This window comes from Budorcas taxicolor, chromosome 17, assembly GCF_023091745.1.
Source record: "Budorcas taxicolor isolate Tak-1 chromosome 17, Takin1.1, whole genome shotgun sequence".
Classification (NCBI taxonomy): Eukaryota; Metazoa; Chordata; class Mammalia; order Artiodactyla; family Bovidae; genus Budorcas; species Budorcas taxicolor.
This window is the reverse complement of record NC_068926.1, coordinates 46,754,323-46,770,447: the sequence shown is the minus strand read 5'-3', so window position 1 is coordinate 46,770,447 and position 16,125 is coordinate 46,754,323. Positions and strand designations below refer to the sequence as shown.

Here is a 16,125-nt window from a genome sequence, read left to right as displayed (position 1 = left end):
TCAGGCAGCTGCCAGATGCCTTTTCTAATTTCAGGGGGAGAAGGTCTGAATGGCTAATGGATGAGACATAGGGACCCAGGAAACCCGAAGAACGTCTCATAAGTGAGCGTTTCCTCTGGAGACTTCCCCAGGCTTTCCTGATGTTTCCCTCTTCCAGGAAGGAGGCAGGTTTTCCTCCAGAGCCTCCTCTGCATACACACTCAGGGCCTGGCTGCAGCTGGTCTCTCATGCTGAGCCTGGCAGCTGAGGCAGAGTCCCTCCCATGACCCCGAGCTGCTACCAGAAGGAACCAGTTCCAAGTGATGGAGAAAGAAAACAGCAACCCCACTGACCAGCCCTGGCCGACTTATTGGGATGTCAATACTGACCTCAGGATGCAGGGCACCATCCCTCCGGCTTGGGTGGCAAGGCTGGCGGGGCAGAACCGCGCCCACATGAGTTAACCCAGCTGCTTGCATGTCCCCATCCCCGGCTCTGCTCCCCCTACCCCAGAGACCCGCCACCTGCAGCATCAGGAGCGGAGGGCGGCTGTGTTTCTGACCACAGCAGGAACAGATGGCACAGTCATTGGGCAAGTAAACTCTAATTGGGATAAACAGCGGAGACTTGCAAATTTGGCTGTGGGTATTTATAAAGATGAAGGAAAATACATCCAAAGACGTGCCTGCTAGCACTCCCAAGGTCCTCCACTCTGGGTTTCTCATCTGAAAAACTTTTGGGGTTTGTAAAAGACAGCAAATGAGTAGGGGGTAGTGCCCTCTAATGTGTCCAAATCAAGACCGTTTTGAGAATTCAGGGACACGGTGAACTCTCAATACTTAACACAGCAAAGTCGGGGATCAGGGGCGTCTCGGCAGGGCTGAGTCACTGTGTAGCAGTGATTCGGGAGTAAGCTGTTCCATGCAGTATCTTTAGGTGTAAACAAGTTTTGTGATGCTATTTATTATTTACTGAAAACCTGCTATGTGCGGGGTCCTGCTGGGGGCTTTCTATGCATGACTGCTGACGGCCAGAGAGACTCTGGGGGTAAGTTGATGGAGCCCGTTGTATGAATGAGAAAAACAAGGCCAGATGGACTAAAGACCAAGGTCACATCGCCAGGAAGTGGCAGGACAGATACAAGCCTGTCTGACTCCAGGATCTGGGCTGTGTCTAGATCGCTGACCTCCCTCTCACTCACTCGGACCTGGAGGCAAGTCACATAAGCTCATTGGGCCTCAGTCTCTTCATCTGTAAAATGGGGGAGAAACTTGCCTTCCAGGACAATAACATATTATTAAGTCCAGACTCTCGCAGGCATGGTAGGGGTTCCATAAGCAGAAGCTAAGATCTTTTGTCCTCTATGGGCAAAGGACACTCAGTTCAGTTCAGTTCAGTTCAGTCGCTCAGTCGTGTCCGACTCTTTGAGACCCCATGAATCACAGCACGCCAGGCCTCCCTGTCCATCACCAACTCCCGGAGTTCACTCAAACTCACGTCCATCGAGTCAGTGATGCCATCCAGCCATCTCATCCTCTGTCATCCCCTTCTCCTCCTGCCCCCAATCCTTCCCAGCATCAGGGTCTTTTCCAGTGAGGCAGCTCTTCGCATGAGGTGGTCAAAGTATTAGAGTTTCAGCTTTAGTGTCAGTCCTTCCAATGAATACCCAGGACTGATCTCCTTTAGGATGGACTGGTTGGATCTCTTTGCAGTCCAAGGGAATCTCAAGAGTCTTCTCCAACACCACAGTTCAAAAGCATCAATTCTTCGGTGCTCAGCTTTCTTCACAGTCCAACTCTCACATCCATACACGACCACTGGAAAAACCATAGCCTTGACTAGACGGACCTTTGTTGGCAAAGTAATAACTCTGCTTTTTAATATGCTATCTAGATTGGTCATAACTTCCCTTCCAAGGAGTAAGCGTCTTTTAATTTCATGGCTGCAATCACCATTTGCAGTGATTTTGGAGCCCCCCAAAATAAAGTCTGACACTGTTTCCACTTTTTCCCCATCTATTTCCCATGAAGTGATTGGACCAGATGCCATGATCTTAGTTTTCTGAATGTTGAGCTTTAAGCCAACTTTTTCACTCTCCGCTTTCACTTTCATCAAGTCAATTAACTAGTGTCTCAATCACCCTTGCTTCTCAGATGGCATCATGGTGTGCTGCTAAATCTCTTCAATTGTATCTGATTCTTTGAGACCCTCTGGACTGTAACCCACCAGGCTTCTCTGTCCATGGAATTCTCCAGGCAAGAATACTGGAGCAGGTAGCCATGCCCTCCTCCAGGGGATTTTCCTGGCGCAGGGATCAAACCTACGTCTCTTCTGCCTTCTGCATGGGCAGACGAGTTCTTTACCACTAGCGCCACCTGGGAAGCCCTCTTTCATGGTGATGTCCAGTTAAGAAATACCCTCCACTGCCAGTTTCACACCTACACCTGTACCAGCTCTTGCATGCAGCTACATATACACAGACAAACCCCATCAATTCATCTAAACTGGCTCTGGATTCCAGGACAAGTGACTGCTCTGAACTCTAGAATCTTTACAGGATGATGTCATGTTGATACTAAAATGTAACAAAGTAATAACCAAAGGGAGACTCTGGTGAAGATGACTCTAATGCTTTGTATCCTATAATGTGTATTGATTCAGCATTATTAAAACACAAGTGTCTTAAACATTTATTTTAGTTCACATGATGAATGCCTTTATCAAATCCAACTAAAACGTAGTGAATTCTGCACTGGTGGGTCTGGATCATTGGAGTCTTTTGCTTCTGTACAGACATGCTTTCAGCACAGAGATGTCCTGTGTGCAGATAAATACATTTCATGGGTGGGACCTCAGAACCCAGGGCTGCCTGTTGACTGTAGCTTTTGCCCTCAAGGTACCAACTGTGGTGAGGTGGGGAGCATTAGGGAGATGAAGCTGGTGTCAGAAGGTGAGCCCCCAAATACCTGAGCATCCCGGTTTCTTTGTTCCTAACAACCTCGTTCTCCTGCTAAGACTCATGGGTACAGGGTTGCCAAGGTTATTCCCAGTAGGCGGAGAACCCATGTCCACCAGAATTACTGGGCGAAAGAGAATTCTTAAGAGATTTAAATGCAAAGCATTAAGTTTAAGCTTCTTTATCTGAGCACTTCTCAGATTCTCAACTTGGCTAATATTGTCACACTTTTGTAGCAAAATTGCACTGCCTTATAAAGACTTCAGAATTCAGATGTGGCAGAGCCATGCCACAGGGCCCCCACTCAGGGTGACTGCTCTTCCTAGCCTCTCCTGTAGGTCGTTAGCTCTGGCTGGTGACCCAGAAACAGAGGTGACACCTGTTGCCTCTATAGCTGAGACATAGAAGAGCTCTCCCTGCCACCACGGTGATCAGGAAGCCATATACTCTGGCTGGCACAGCCTCAAGATACAGGGATCCTGGATCCCTGAGTTACCATGTGGAGGGGAGCTTCATGGAGGATTCACATATCTGCAGTGGCAAGAAATGAACCCTTGTGCTGAGTGCAAGATTTTGGTGTTTGTTACTACAACACACCTGCGCCTAACCTGACTTAACACCAAGAGACCAAGAGATCAGAGACTAAGGTCATCTGTTTGATGGGACAAAACAGATTTATTTAACCACAAGGACACTCCCTTGCCAGATGATCACGGAGCATCTTAACACAAGACACGCAGCAGCATGGAATCTGAGGCCTTGTTTAGGGACCCGTGGGAAAGTTTTCATTTTAATTTTGTTTAAAAGCAGGGGAAAATGAATATAATAATGAATCCAAGCTGGATTACATTTATCTTTGTACCCAAGCAGATGTAAAATATAATTTTTAATATCTTAAGGGAGGAAGGGTCCCATGAAAGCAAAAGGAGCCCAGGACCCATAAAAGTCACTGGGCAGCCCAGATGCTGACCCCCACCTTGAGATTCAGGGCCCTATCTGCTCTTGCATGAGACTTGAGGATGAATGGAACCCGTTCAGGTTCTTTCTGGCATCACCTGCAGGTGGACGCCTTGGTCCAGGAAGTGGCCAACAAGCTCTGGGAGCCCTGAATAACTAGCCGCAAGCAAACAAGGCGCACACACAAAGCCCTTAGTACTGACACACAGGTGGGTACCAGCTCATCACGGGTGAAGATGCCCCCTGCAATGGATCCCGGAGCTCACTGCCTCCCAGCCCAACAGGTGTTATGATTTATCAGCCCTACAGTCATGGACCATTTCTTCTTTGCACTTGACTTTCTCGGCGACTTGATATGGTGTTACCTGTGAATCCTCAGGGACTTCCCTGGTGGCCCAGACGGTAAAGCGTCTGTCTACAATGCGGGAGATCTGGGTTCAATCCCTGGGTTGGGGAGATCCCCTGGAGAAGGAAATGGCAATCTACTCCAGCACTATTGCCTGGAAAATCCCATCGACAGAGGAGCCTGGTAGGCTACAGTCCATGGGGTCACAAAGAGCTCTGCTCTTAGGAGCTGTGTGTCCTTGGCAGGGGGCTCAGCATCTCTGTGCCTCGGTTGTCTCCTTAGTGAAATGAGGAGGGTGCTATCAACCTCTCTGGGTGGTATTAAAAGGGTTAAATTCCATCACACTTGTCACTCGTGACCACACAATGCGCACTCCTGTCTCTGCTGATGCCCAGAGGTCAGAGTGAACTCCCTGCCCACTGTTTCTGAGTCTGGCTGCTGCAGGAGCTGGGCCACCTTTCGGTGGCAGGAGAGCTGACCCTGCTTTGCAGGGAGGTCAGGATTCCTAGGTCAGAGGATGCTGCCATGCAGTGGTGGAGATTTTGGATTCTGGCGCCAAACTCCTGGGGTTGGCATCCAGACTCTGCCCCTGGCTCTCTGCCCCTGAGGCTTTGGGAAGTCATTTCTCTGGACCATGCCTCAATTCCCCTGGTTGTCATGGATATCAGAGGGACAATATTTCTGTCATCTCCTAGGTAACCCACAGATGCATTCTGAACAATGCCCAGTTGAGAAGGATTCAATAAACACTGCTATTGGCACTGTTGTAGTTACAGCTATTTTCTTTTGCTTCTTTGTCCTGAACTAACTTTATAAAGTGTCAAGGAAGCTACGTAACTAGCACCTGCTCTTAGGCTGTTAGGTTTTCAAGCAGAGCTCTCCATTCCAACTCTGAAAAGGTGTTTTCAGTCGATTCTTGATCCTTGTCTTTGCTCAGCCTGCCAAGCCAGCCCAGACCAGTCCTCAGGTGTCCTGACCAGGAATAAAGACACCTCCTCTCACCCGCAAACATCCTGGCTGCTCACTCATCAGAAAACAGGACTGAGACGTCCACAGAACCAGATGTGTGCATGTGAGTGTTTCAAGGGGTTTTAACCTAACACTACTTCCAGGGCAGCCCTTCTCTATCACTCTGTGTTATCCCTAGCTGTGCCTTTCTGCTCAGTAGAGTCAGGCATGGAAAGCACAAATTTTCAAATGAAAAGTACACTGCCTGCTAAGGATGCTCCTGAGGACCCAGTGGATGGGGACTCGCTCAGGTTGTTCCTGGTCAACACTTCCAGTTACTAAGGCGCTGAGCCAGGATTGGCCAAGATTCCCAGGTGCCCTACTCCTTCAGCTGCTTATCCTTCCTGTTACCAGCCTAGCAGACTCTCTAAACAACGCTTCTTAATGGGGGTTGGTTAAAACGCAGACATCTGTGCCCCATCCCGAATTTCTGCTCTAGCAGGTCGCAGGCAGAAGCTGAGGATCTGGGTTCTAACGAGCTCCCGGGTGATGCCGATACTGAGGGTCCAGGAAGCGTACACTGGGTCTGGGAAGCCCACGTTGAGAACAACCCAAGAGTGAAGAAAGTCATCATCAGTTCTACAAATTCACGGCCAAACTCAGAGTTTTGGAAAAGGCTCAAAACCCTGTTTGGAGAGACAGTTCATCTCCCTTCTTCTCCAGGTGGCTGCCTGCGAGAAGAACAAGGAAGGGCCCCTCCACTGCTGGAGAAGTCACTGCCCGCCCATGACACAGGATAGCAAGGGGACCACTCAGGTGCAAGGCGTGAATACTGATGACCCACAGAATTCTGGGCTCTCGGCCGCGCAAGCACGCGGCTGGCCTGAGGGCAGAATCATCCTGACAGTTCTCCTCCCCGCGGTCATCTGAATTCACAGAACATCCTTCCAGCCTGAGAATGGAAGCCAGCTTTGCTGGGCTCACTCACCACTCACAGTGGACAGAACCCTGGGCCCCAGTGCCTGGATTAAAGCGTCTCCCTGGGGCAGAACTCCCACGAGCAGCTCCTTGGCTCCCTCCACCCCAGGGAGACCCGGACACCCACGACTGCATCAGAAGCTGCCCATGTTCAGAAGAGGGAGATGGAGCTGGCCCAGGGGCCCACGGCCGGTCCACTTATGGGAAAAAACTTCACCAAGCACATGGGAGGGGAGGACATCACTCGCTAAAATACCTGCATGCTGTCCAGCGTGTTCTGGGTAAAGAGCAAAGCAAAACACAATGACGGGAAGACGTCGTGAATAAAAGAAAACCCAGGTTCTCAGCCCATCTGCGTGGCCTGCTCCGTTTTCCCAACCAAAGCACGTTACACCCGTCCCCCATGTGTCGGGGCCTGCACCCTGCACCAGCGCCCGGCAACGTGGCCTCAGCGGGGCTGTCACAGAGTGGCAGCTCAGATGGCAGATTTAAACAACACAGACCATTAAATCAATGGGCTTGGGGTGACGGGAAGGAAAGAAACTGGACTTCCAGCCAGGAGACTATGCAAATCAAACTGCGGTGGGCGATCCTGCGAGGGGAATGAAATGCTGTTTCAGGGAGATGTATGGCCATTGGGAGGTCTGTTTCCAATCTCCTGGGTTATATATTTTCCCACCTGCTATTTATCACTCCCAGCTCTCCAGATATTCATTAGCTAATGGACGCTTTCAAAAAAATCAATTTTAATATATATGATGATAATGATGAAACCGTTTCCTGGGGGAGGAATAGATTTTAAAAGGCAATGTAAGAGATGCACATATTCTGTTTTAAGTGGTCGTGCAGCTGCCCCGGGGGAAAAGAGACAAGGTCATCTTAAAGAGGACAGGCGCTTCCCATAAGCAGAGACGCAGGCCCAGGGGAGAGGCCCTGCTGGCCTTTCTGGATGGAACAGAACTAGCGGGGAGCGCTTGTGGGGCCGCCCCACGCTGTGCAGGCAGCTCTCCTGCCGTTGTGTCTTGAGTGAGGGGTCAGTAACTGGGAGACCTCTGTCTTCAACAGGGAGATTTCTTATGTCCATTTATTATGCATGAGGCATGCAGACTGCAAAGGCCCCCCGGGGGACCCCAGGAGTTTCCTCCACTCCCGAGGATATGGGAGGCCACCAACCGGGGGCAGAAGAGTGATTCTGACACATCACCCCCTCCTGCCAAGCCCCCACCATCAGAGCCGGGGAGAAAGGCCTGCAGGTGGCTGGGGAAGGTGACTCCCGCTGTGCTCACGGGGACAGTGCCTGTGGTCGCTCCTCGACCGTGTTCACTGCTGCGATTTCCTTCACTGTCCTTTCTCTAAATCTGCAAATGCCTCCTCAGATGCCAGGTACTTCCTCAGGCTTAGTGCTATCCCTTAAAATACCCTCATTCACCTGACACCTGTAGGGATGATCCACTTCCCTTTCTCCTGCAAGGAAGCAGGCTCACCCTCCCTGCTTCCCATCCAATCAGAGGAGAGCAGAGCACCTCTGAGACCCACAGTTCTGATGCTGGCTATGTGGCCACAGGAAAATTGTCTGCTTGCATGGACAACACGGGAGGATGTGTAAACAGCAAGAGTAATGGGTACCCAGTGGGCACTCAGTAAAGGTCGGTTACGACTTCCACAAAGCATTAACACAGCATGCCCTGAGCTCACCCACCCCCGGGAAGAAAGCCAGCAAGGCTGGCTCACTTACCTCTAGCAGCTGCACCGCACCTTCATGTTCTTTCTTAGCTTCAACCTGAGCCTTTTGGATGATGAAAAAAGACAGAAGAGTGAACGTTTACAGCGGGAAAAAGGCAGCAGAAATAGAGATTAACGCCGAAGTTATCAGGGAGTGTAGGTCACGGATATTCATTCCTCTAACAAGCCCCAACATTCTCAGGGCCTAAATCAGTTCTCATTTTTTTCCTTTCCTTTGGGCAAGATGGAATGGATTGGGGCTGGGTTTGACGCTCTTTGTAAAACCTGAAAAGCACCCCCTCATCTGGCAGAGAATGGAGAGGCTGGTGAGACTGGGCTGCTGCATGAGGTGGTGAAGAGCCCACCTGCCAATACAGGAGATGTAAGAAAAGTGGGTTCGATCCCTGGGTTGGGAAGATCCCCTGGAGGAGGGCGTGGCAACCCACTCCAGTATTCTTGCCTGGAGAATCCCATGGACAGAGGAGCCTGGTGGGTTACAGCCCATGGGGTCGCAAAAGTCAGACACCACTAAGCACATGACATACAAGAAAGAATCCACCTGTTAAACTGAGATTTACATTCAGGATTCTCAGTTCTGGAGGAATATTTTCTCCAGGTGGCTGGAGAATAATAAAGAGAAGAGTTGGATATCATAAATAAGCCAGTGAGAGCTGTCTTAACAGCTTCTACTTCTCACTTGAAAACTTCCATTAGTCGGAAAGAGGGAAAGGCTTGGCTTCCCCAGCACAGACTAAAAGCGAGAAGTAGCCTGATATTTCCATAGTGTTCATTCATATGCATTTCATTCTCACATATTTCCAATGAGGCTTTTAAGAGCTGGGGAAGTGAATAGAACCCAGCAAATTAACTCGACCATTCTTGAATCCAGCTCAGTCTTCAAAGGCTCAAAATTGTTCCTTTCAAAGCAAAAACAAGAGCGACAATAAATCATGAAATGGGGTTGGAGGGGGGGAGACAAAACAGCTAGAGAACATACAGGGATTATATAAATAACACCACCATTGAGCCACTTGAGTCAAAGATAGTTTTCAACTGGCAGAATGAAAAACAACCAAAAACTCCATCGCAGGCTGTTAAAACACAGCCAAGCTGGCAGTAACAACTTCGTTTCTGGCTTCAAGCACAAATCAGGAGTTCGTTTTCGTAGGCTACTTGCAAGCTGGGCCATTTGGGCAATCAGAATAGATGGCTAAAATTAACAGTTAAAATTGGCAGTGCTGAATTCTTGCAGAGTCTAGGCGACAGCTTCAGAGAGGCTCATTTTGGGGGCCACTGCCAACACATGGGGAAGCTGAGACCTTCATGGTTTCCTACAGAACACAGTAGACTTGAGAGGGTCTCTGACTCCTAGGGAGACCCGCAGTCCTACAGTCAGAAGAAGGAGCCTGTCATCCGGGGTGAAATGTCCAGGGGGTGAGTTAACATGCCAGCAAACACATCTATTTCAGGGGGAGGGGTAGCTGTTCAACTAGATTTCCTGCTGCCAAAGCTTTGGACGTTTGGCTGGGACAGACCATACATGTAACACTCAGAGTAATAAGCTCCCAGGCACCTTGGTGATGGGGTTGGGAGTATGGATGCTCGGTGGGATGAGCTGAGAGTGGGTGGGGGTCATTTACAGGTGCTGTTAATATCAACTCCACAGAAAAGACAGTGAGATTCATGGAACTAAACTATGGCATGTACAGATCCTCAGATCAGGTCCCCGGGTTCCACAGAGCTGAGGAAGCCGTGAGCATCAATCAATATCCCAGGCATGGATCGTAGGAGAAATCAAGACACTGAATGAACTCAGAAGGTCAGCCTGAGATGTCCCTGTTCTCCACACACAACAACTAAATCCAAAACATGCAAGGGAAGCATCTGACATGGAGGGAAAGCAGTTTTATGAGCTGCAGGGTAAGTTTGGTTTCTATTAGCAGTGAGCATGTCAAAATGGCCTTCAGCCTGGGAGCCTTCGTTTCCCACACGGGAGGAATTTAAAACAACAGTGGCATTTGCAGATGAATTTTAAATGTGGACAATTTTGCTCATGCACTGAGATTATAACTGCTACTTGTAATAAGATGAGGATGTAACCCACACAGGAAAAGGAAGCAGTTAGAGCGACTGGACTCTGCTCACCGGTTCCCTAGAGAGACACTAGGGTTCTGGAGTCAGGCCTCCAAGGGACCTGGCCCATGCTGTCTAACCTCAGGTCCTGCATCTGTGAGGGGACCTGCATCCCACAGGTTACAGTGAGAGCTGATTGCTATCACCGCTCACACATTCAACAGACACCAAGGATGGCCTGGAACTTACCATCAGTTATCCTGGTAATGTTACAGGACCAATTGATGGAGTCTTACTAGGTCTTTCCTGCAGTTATTCATTCATTTATCCATATTCATTCATTCAAGGTTCCTGAGTATCTCTGTTCATTCATTCATTCAAAGTTTCCGAACATCACTTGTTGAGTACCTGCTGTGTCAGGCAATGTCCTGGGAGTGCAGACACTCCACTTGGGATGCAGACAACAGGCAAAAAGGTACAATGAAAGAGTGGCATCACTAAAGGGGGTGAGTGGCAGAGAACGCCAGAGCAGGGGTGATGAAGTCCATTCAGGCAGGGCAGCCAGGAGAGACTCCTATGACAACAATAAGCCAGCTCTGTCATTATTTGGGGGCCAGGCATTCTCAGGGAAGAGCAGAGAGGGGGATGTTTGGGTGACAGAGAGGAGTCCAGTGTGGCTACAGGAAGGGCGACAGGACAGGAGTCAGAGGTGGGCAGGGGTTTAAATAAGATGACAGATGTCTGCCTAGTACCAGGCCCAGAATACGCTACACTGAAAGCAAATGTTCATGGTGTAGCTTTTATTATCATTGTCATTGTCCATAGCCTATATTCACAGCCTGGCTCACTGCTGTGTTCTTAGCCGTCACAGAGCCAACATGCGATGCTCAAGGACTGTTTGCCAAATGAATGAAAGTGAGGATTCTCAGCCAAGCTCCTGGTTCAGTGATCTCCATGAAGCAGGTGTCCCATGGAAAAGTCCTCGTAGACAGGACTGTATCTGCTTGGACTTCTATTTTTTTTAAGCTTACATCTCCACCAGCTACCAGAAATACGGGTTGGCCAATGGTCTTATCTCACCTTGACGCCCACTAGAATAGCCTTGGGCAGCTTGATCATTCATCCATTCTTCAGTTCAACAGGTGTTCTCACTTGCCCACTATTTCCCTCGCTTCTCTCAATCACCATATTGAGCAGAGGGAAGAGCTGAACTTCCAGGGAGGAGGGGGAGGTTCCCTGGAGAAGGTTCTGGGTTCCTGACATCAGCTGGGTCCCTGAAAGCCTGGACCTTCCTTAGGGTGGCCAAGTCCAGAGGTGAAGCTGAAACCACAAAGTGATCTCCAAGGACTACACAGGGTTGGAAAATCCACTTGCATTTAATGGGAAGATATATCCTTGGCTTCCTTACACACATGCTGTACATATTTCAGGATCTGGGAAGAAGCAAATCCCACAAAGTACAGAGTGGTGTTAAGGGAATTCCTAAGATGATGGTGATGGGCGTTTCTAGACCCAGTGTAGCATCCGGCTTCTGGGGCAACCAGCCTGGACTGGAAGACGAGGCCAGGCTCCAGGCCAGATGTCTCAGAGGAAAATGGAATGAAAACATTCCCAGAGGAGTCTGGTTGACTTGAGAGAAATTTTAACACTCTGGCAGGAAGTTTGGGAATAAGAGAGTGATGAGCACACAGAAGACTGAGCAAACACACAGAAAGAGGCAATTCACTCCAGGGGGAAAGGAAAGGCTGTGCCAAAAAGGAAACACTGCCCTTTGCAGAGCCTGGCAAGATGTGCAGAGCACGCCTTACTGAGTCGCTTTGAGATCATCCAAGCTGGACAACCAGCTGGACAAAAGAAGTGGGGTTCAGTGGAATCCAACTTGGAGATCCACATGTGGGAGTTGGCACACAGATGGCATTCACACCTACGGAACCAGACAAGGTCACGGAGGGAGCAGTGGAGGTCAAGAAGAGATGTGGGGGATTCCCGGGTGGCTCAGTGGGAGAGAATCTGCCTGCCAATGCAGGAGACGCGAATTCCATCCCTGATCCGGGAAGATCCCACAGTGCTGCAGAGCACGTAAGCCTGAGCACCACAATTATTGAGCCCGTGCTCTAGAGCCTGGGAGCCACCACTTCTGAAGCCCATGCACCCTAGAGCTCACACTCCACAACAGAAGAAGCCACCACCATGAGAAGTCCAAGCACCGCAACCAGAGCAGCCTCTGCTCACTGCAGCTAGAGAAAGCCCTTGTGCAGCAAGGAAGACCCAGCACAACCAAATAAATAAAGAAAAAATTTAAAAGGAGAGACGTGGATGGCAGACTGAGCCTTGAGGATGCTTAGAGGGCTTCTGTGAGGAAGGAGAAAATTGGAAGAGGGTAGGATCCTGGAAGCCTAGGGTTTGGGGAGTCAGACCCTCTCAAAATGTGCCTCTGGGTCAAAGAGGAGGAGGGCAGGACACTAACCACTGAGCAGGACGTCCATGCACGGGTGACTTAACAAAAACCATGGCATTGGCGAGATGAGGCTGGGTCCCACAGGAGTGCGTTCAAGAAATCCTGTACTGGGATTTGCAGCAACATGGAAGCAACTTAGGGATGATCGTACTGTGTGAAATAAGTCAGACAGAGAAGACAAACACCATACGACAGCACTTACATGTGAAATCTAGACTAGGACACAAACGAACCTGCCTATGAAGCAGAAACAAACTCAAGGACGCAGAGAACAGAAGGTGGTTGCCAAGGGAGAGGAGGATTAGGGGAGGGACAGAGTGGGAGTTTGGGGTGAGCAGATGCAAACTACTATGTATAGAATGGGTAGACAGCAAGGTCCTACTGTAGAGCACAGGGAACTATAACAATCTCCTGGGATAAACCAAAATGGAAAAGGATATTTTAAAAAGAATATATATATATATATGTGTGTGTGTGTGTGTGTGTGTGTATAACTGAATCACTTTTCTGCACAACAGAAATTAACACATTATAAATCAACTATGCATGTGTGTACTAAGTCACTTCAGTTTTGTCTCTTTGTGACCCCCTAGACTGTAGCCCAACCGGCTCCTCTGTCCAGGGGATTTTCCAAACATGAGTATTGGAGTAAGTTGCCATGCTCTTCTCCAGGGGATCTTTCTGATCCAGGGGTCAAACTTGCATCTCTTAATCCTCCTGCATTGGCAAGCAGGTTCTTTACCACAACGCCACCTGGGAAGGCACAAATCAACTATACTCCAATAAAAATAAATAATAGGACTTGTAGTCAATGGGACTGTAGACAGCTTCTAGGAACTATCTCACGTTGCTGTCTCATGATAATCAAACTGGAACTCAGGGCGCTCTGGTGACTTTTATTATGATAGAGGGACAAGGGCTAGAATTCGGCCTTCCATAGGATATGAGCATTTCTATAATAGGTGTCTGCCACTCATTTCAACTTCACCCCATATAAAGTCATTGTCCTCAGCAATCTTCATTCTGTGTTTCCTTTATGGCATTTCCCTGATCTGAACTTCTTTAGTTCCTCGTGACTTGTTCACTTACTCTCACTCTGTAAGCCAGAGGTCTTGTCTGACTCTGCACTGCATTCCTGGCTTCCAGAACAATGGCCGAGCAGCCGACACATAGGTGGCAGCCAGCAAACATGTGCTGATGAGTGAATGAGTGAGTGAGTTAGTGATCCGGAGAGCAAATGTAGCACAAGGGCTGTCCGTGCTGGAAATGGAACACAGACGTGCACTCTGGAAAGAACTCACCAATCTTGTTCCACTCAAGTCTCAACCTTTCTAATACTTTTTTATTTTAAAAATCAGAGCTCTAAGAAATTACAAGGTTTGTACATTCATCCTTCATTAGATTCTCTTCCTCTGCTCCCCGCCAGCCACCTCCCGATGAAGCATCAATGTGTCCAAAATAGAGGCAAGGATGAATTCATGGGGGGAAAAAAAGCAAAAGCAAAAGAAGCTGGATGATGCTCCAGAGAGACACTGGGAGCTGAATAATGGACGTGGCTCTAGTGCATGTTCCTCGGTATCAAGTGTTTCACAGATAAACCTCCAGGCTAAAGGAGGACACTCTGGTAAGAAAAGCCAACCTGTCACCCTGCTGCACAATATTTGTATTTCTGTCCTGGATGCTCCCAGCCTGGGGACGTGCCTCCCAGGGATGCAGTGAAGGAGTGCAGGTACCAGGCGCCGGAAGGTCCCTCACGCACGGAAAGAGGGAGAAGACAGGAGTAATATCGCTGTCTGCATCCCAGCAATATCCTTTCTGGATAGCATCTAATGAAATCTTGCTTCTCAGCGTGCCAGCCAACTTATTGTGACAGGTAATAAGGACTGTGACAGTCTCTGTTGTACCAGCATAATGAAATCTATCCTCAGCACGAGGTCTCCACAAATAATTAGGAAAACAGCACCAGAAGTTACCTGCTTGATGCAACACGCTCTGCTAATAAACTCAGGAGGAGAAAAACACTCCAACAGATAGGGATCTCCAGCCAGATAAGGCGAGCCACTGGGTCCTTTATTTGAGATCAAAGACCTGGAGGGGCTGGAGGTGGGGGTGCCACTGATGGAGGAGGAGGTGTCGGCTGCTCATCCCAGTGAGGGGAGGCGTAACTGGGACCAGCACCTGCATCAGTGGTCAAGCTGGGTCCTGCCTGGAAGGGCTGGGCTGCCCTCCCATGGATGAGGGACACAGGGCTTCAGGAATGAAACCCAATGAGAAATAGACACAGGGACCCCAAGCCCCATGGTTCTGAAGGAGGGGTCCCCAGATTCATCTGGACAGAGACAGGAAGACCAAGGCTGCTGATTAAGGATGCTAACTTTCTTGGTCCCCAAACCACCCAGGTGCCAAGGGGATACACCTTCTGAACTGCTTGGTCCCCTCCGCCCTTCCCCTTCTCCTTCCCTCTGGTTTCTGTCCTTTGTCCTTCCTACCATCTTTTCTCTCCTTACTCCTCTCCTTTGCTTTCTTCTTTTTGTGTTCCCTGTCTCTCTCTTTCTCCCTCTCTTGTCCTTGGTTCATGAGATCATGCTACATATATTGCCCCAAAACTTGATTTGCTCACTTAATAACACATCATGTAAATCCGATGAGATGGCATCTATAAACCGAATTTCTTCCTCCCAATGTGGTCACGCTGCTCTGTGGTATGGATGCCCCACAGTCCACACAGCCTCACCCTCAGATGGGCATTGGATTTAATCTTGTTACCTATGCCCACACAGCAGGATCCAAGTCAAACCAAACCAAAACTGGTTCCTTGTATTTCTTACAGGTATACTCCCAGAACAGAAGGTTGCAGGGTGAAACAGACCTTTAGTTCTCAAGGATACTGTCAGGTCACTTAGTCCCAGAGATAAAGCAATTCACGCCCCATTTTAATAACCTACAGGCATGTCCTTTTCCCTATAATCTCGCCAGCATCAACTGTTAGAGCTTTTCCTTTGATTTTTGCAGCTTAGAACATAATCAAAGTTAGCTGAGGAGAAACTAGAGCACACGGGGAATCTTTCCACACCAAGAAGAAGTCATTCCCGAGCGTGTGAGAAAAGGCTCGGGAGAGCAGCCAGCCACCCATGCTCCAGGTCCCCAGTGCATTGCCAGCCTCCTCCCAGGCCCCCAGCCCCAGCCCAGCTCACCTTCTGCAGGAGGTCAATTTCCTGCTGCTTGGCGTTGAGGATGGCCAGGGCTTGTTCATGCTCCAACTCCAGCTGCTGCCGCCGTTCTGCGGCCTCTCGCATGTGCTGGGGAGGCAGGGGGAGACACACAGGTCAGGTCAGCCCAGCGCCCTGCAGGGAGCCATGTCCTGGGTTCCCCCACAGCCAGCCGGCTCCCCGGTCTGACTCACCGCCTGCATCCCCGGCTTCTCCCCAGGGCGGCAGGATCAGCCGGGGAAATCCTCACACCCACAAGCCTTCCTCCCGTTTGCACGTTTTCTGTTTTATGTGCCAAGAGGACGTGAGCGGAGCTGCAGGTTCCTGTGTGGAGGTGAATCTCTCTTCTCTCTGTTTGAAAAAATTGTCTCTTTCTCCGCCCCCGCCACCACCCCCAGGTCTTCTGCAAATACCAGCCAAGATGCATGGCTCTCTCCCTAGATAGGGCTACTGCTTCAAGCTTCTTACTACCACGTAACTAATGTCACCCACAATAACC

General features: G+C 49.5%; 1 protein-coding gene across 1 annotated transcript in view; it reads right to left on the bottom strand.

The window, feature by feature from the left end:
• RIMBP2 (RIMS binding protein 2) overlaps positions 1-16,125 on the bottom strand; it is a 301,212-nt gene that overhangs the window by 65,459 nt on the left and 219,628 nt on the right. The window contains exons 4-5 of the mRNA XM_052654524.1: positions 15,612-15,716; positions 7,900-7,950 (exon numbers count right to left, since the gene is read on the bottom strand). Coding sequence (XP_052510484.1) covers positions 7,900-7,950; positions 15,612-15,713 — 153 coding nt within the window. The 5' untranslated portion in view covers positions 15,714-15,716. The remainder of the gene's footprint in view (positions 1-7,899; positions 7,951-15,611; positions 15,717-16,125) is intronic.